Below are 2,004 nucleotides of genomic sequence, written 5' to 3' on the forward strand. Positions count from 1 at the left end.
TATTAATTAATTCCAAATACTAGGAAATCAGAAAACAAGCCCAACTAGTTAATTCAAAAGGCAATATAGAAAAAATAAAATGTTCAGTAACGGATTATACCATCAACATTTTGGAAGGCTTGGTTATCTCTGCCCATTGGCAGCAGCAAAAAAGTAAACCTAAAATCCAAAATAAAGAACATTTTCCAGGTTCTTCTGTTTAAACTGTCTTTCTCACACATAACTACTTTCTATATTTAGTCACAGAACTTAACATTCTAAATTGCTAAAAGAGCTGTCTAAAGAGATCATAAACTGTCCTATTGCCAAGAGTTGCTTTGTTCCCCTAAGATTATCTACAATAACTTTAAAACTAACTGAATCAACATATACATACTTGACTGTCAATATTCCCAACACTAAGAGCTATTTCTTTTTGAATGGAAATCACTAAGATGGCTTACGAAGAAAAGAAAAAGCACATCCACCACAAATATTTGATCTCCTTATTATAAAATAATGGGCTAATTTTGGTCCCATTATTTCAGTTACAGTAAATCAATAGGACACACCATATTATCTTCTTCTTGATCTGGCAGTACCTTGTTATCTGTGAGAAATGTAGAGCAATCAATGGCAATGTGACTGAGAAAGTTTCATGGTTCATCCAAAGGCAATTACTTTTGAATTTAAAAAATAAGATCACTCTATAGATTTTTACTCACTTCAAAACATTCTTTTTTTTTTTTTTTTTTTTATTTCAGCAAATTATGGGTGTACATATGTTTAGGTTACGTGTGTTTTCTTATAATGCTATTAATTTATATATGCAAGCAACCGCAGTCTATAAACCAGGCTCCTACAAATTTTTCAAAAACTACAGAATACTTTTCTACTTTTTTCCTTTTATTACAAAATAAAATTAAGAACATAATGTAGGGCCTGAAAACAAAGCTTCTCATTTTTTGTTTTTGTCTTTTTGACAGGCTTTTGCTTCACTGATGTGTACATGGAAACAAAAAATTTTAGGTACCCAGCCTCATATACAGGAAAAATACTAACACACTTGTGTTCTGCTGTCAGTCTAACCACTGTACGCATCAGAGACAAATACCTGGGGATCTGCTCACAGGGTGGTTGTGAGGCACAAGTGAGATGAAGAGCTCTTTGTAAACTAGAATTACAGAATGATTTAACGTGCAGGGGAAAATGAGATGAAAGACACACTCAACTGCCAAAGCTAATAACCTTTCTCAACACTTAATCAAACACTGCTTGTTCCATGTCTCCAGTGCCTTTGGAGTTGCTCCCTTCCATCCCACCTCCAAGCTCATACCCCGCCCCCATCTCTCACTCAGCCACTGCACATTGACAAGTACTAATCTAACAGATTCCCCACAGCCTCTCTAGCTTCATCCCCTTCCAACTCCATCTGTACACTGTAATCAAGAGAACTCTCTAAAACACAAAAGTTAAAATTAAAATTCAGAATAAACAGAGGATTTGGTGCTAAATCTTAATTTGTGATAGAGTTAATAAGCAGGTCAGCATTTTGTAACATTTATTGAAAAGTACCATGACTTTCATGGCCATAAGAACATGCATGAGAACCACCCCCTCACAAGAGAAAATCCAAACTTCCACACCTGCCATTCAGGCCTTTGGAACCCTCTGCCCCGCCCAATTCCCAGCTCACCTGAGGTTTAAGCTACAGGAAAACACATACCAGCCCCTGAAGGCCATTTCCCTGATCCTACCCTCCTTCAACTTGAGCACCAACACCTTGGGGAAATATTCTCTCACAAACCCCAGTCCACTTCTCAACAGGCCAAAACTGCCACCCCTTGTCTGGCTCTGTACAGCACAGACAGCACTCTATTAGGGACTGATGTGTTGTCATTTGTGGTCAACTCTCTCCCACTAACTAGACTGCATACTCTTGTTTCATCTCCAAATCCCAAGAATTGAGCACAGTGCCTGACCTAAAAGGGATGTTCAATAAGATGGTAAATGAGGGGCCGGGCG

At 37.7% G+C, this 2,004-nt stretch overlaps 1 protein-coding gene across 1 annotated transcript in view; it reads right to left on the reverse strand.

Annotated features, from left to right (window-relative positions):
- Positions 1 to 2,004, reverse strand: part of SEC23IP (SEC23 interacting protein) — a 72,447-nt gene that overhangs the window by 22,403 nt on the left and 48,040 nt on the right. Inside the window, exon 9 of the mRNA XM_012642385.1 lies at positions 532 to 589. Coding sequence (XP_012497839.1) covers positions 532 to 589 — 58 coding nt within the window. The remainder of the gene's footprint in view (positions 1 to 531; positions 590 to 2,004) is intronic.

This window comes from Propithecus coquereli, unplaced genomic scaffold, assembly GCF_000956105.1.
Source record: "Propithecus coquereli isolate 6110/MARCELLA unplaced genomic scaffold, Pcoq_1.0 Scaffold179, whole genome shotgun sequence".
Lineage (NCBI taxonomy): Eukaryota > Metazoa > Chordata > Mammalia > Primates > Indriidae > Propithecus > Propithecus coquereli.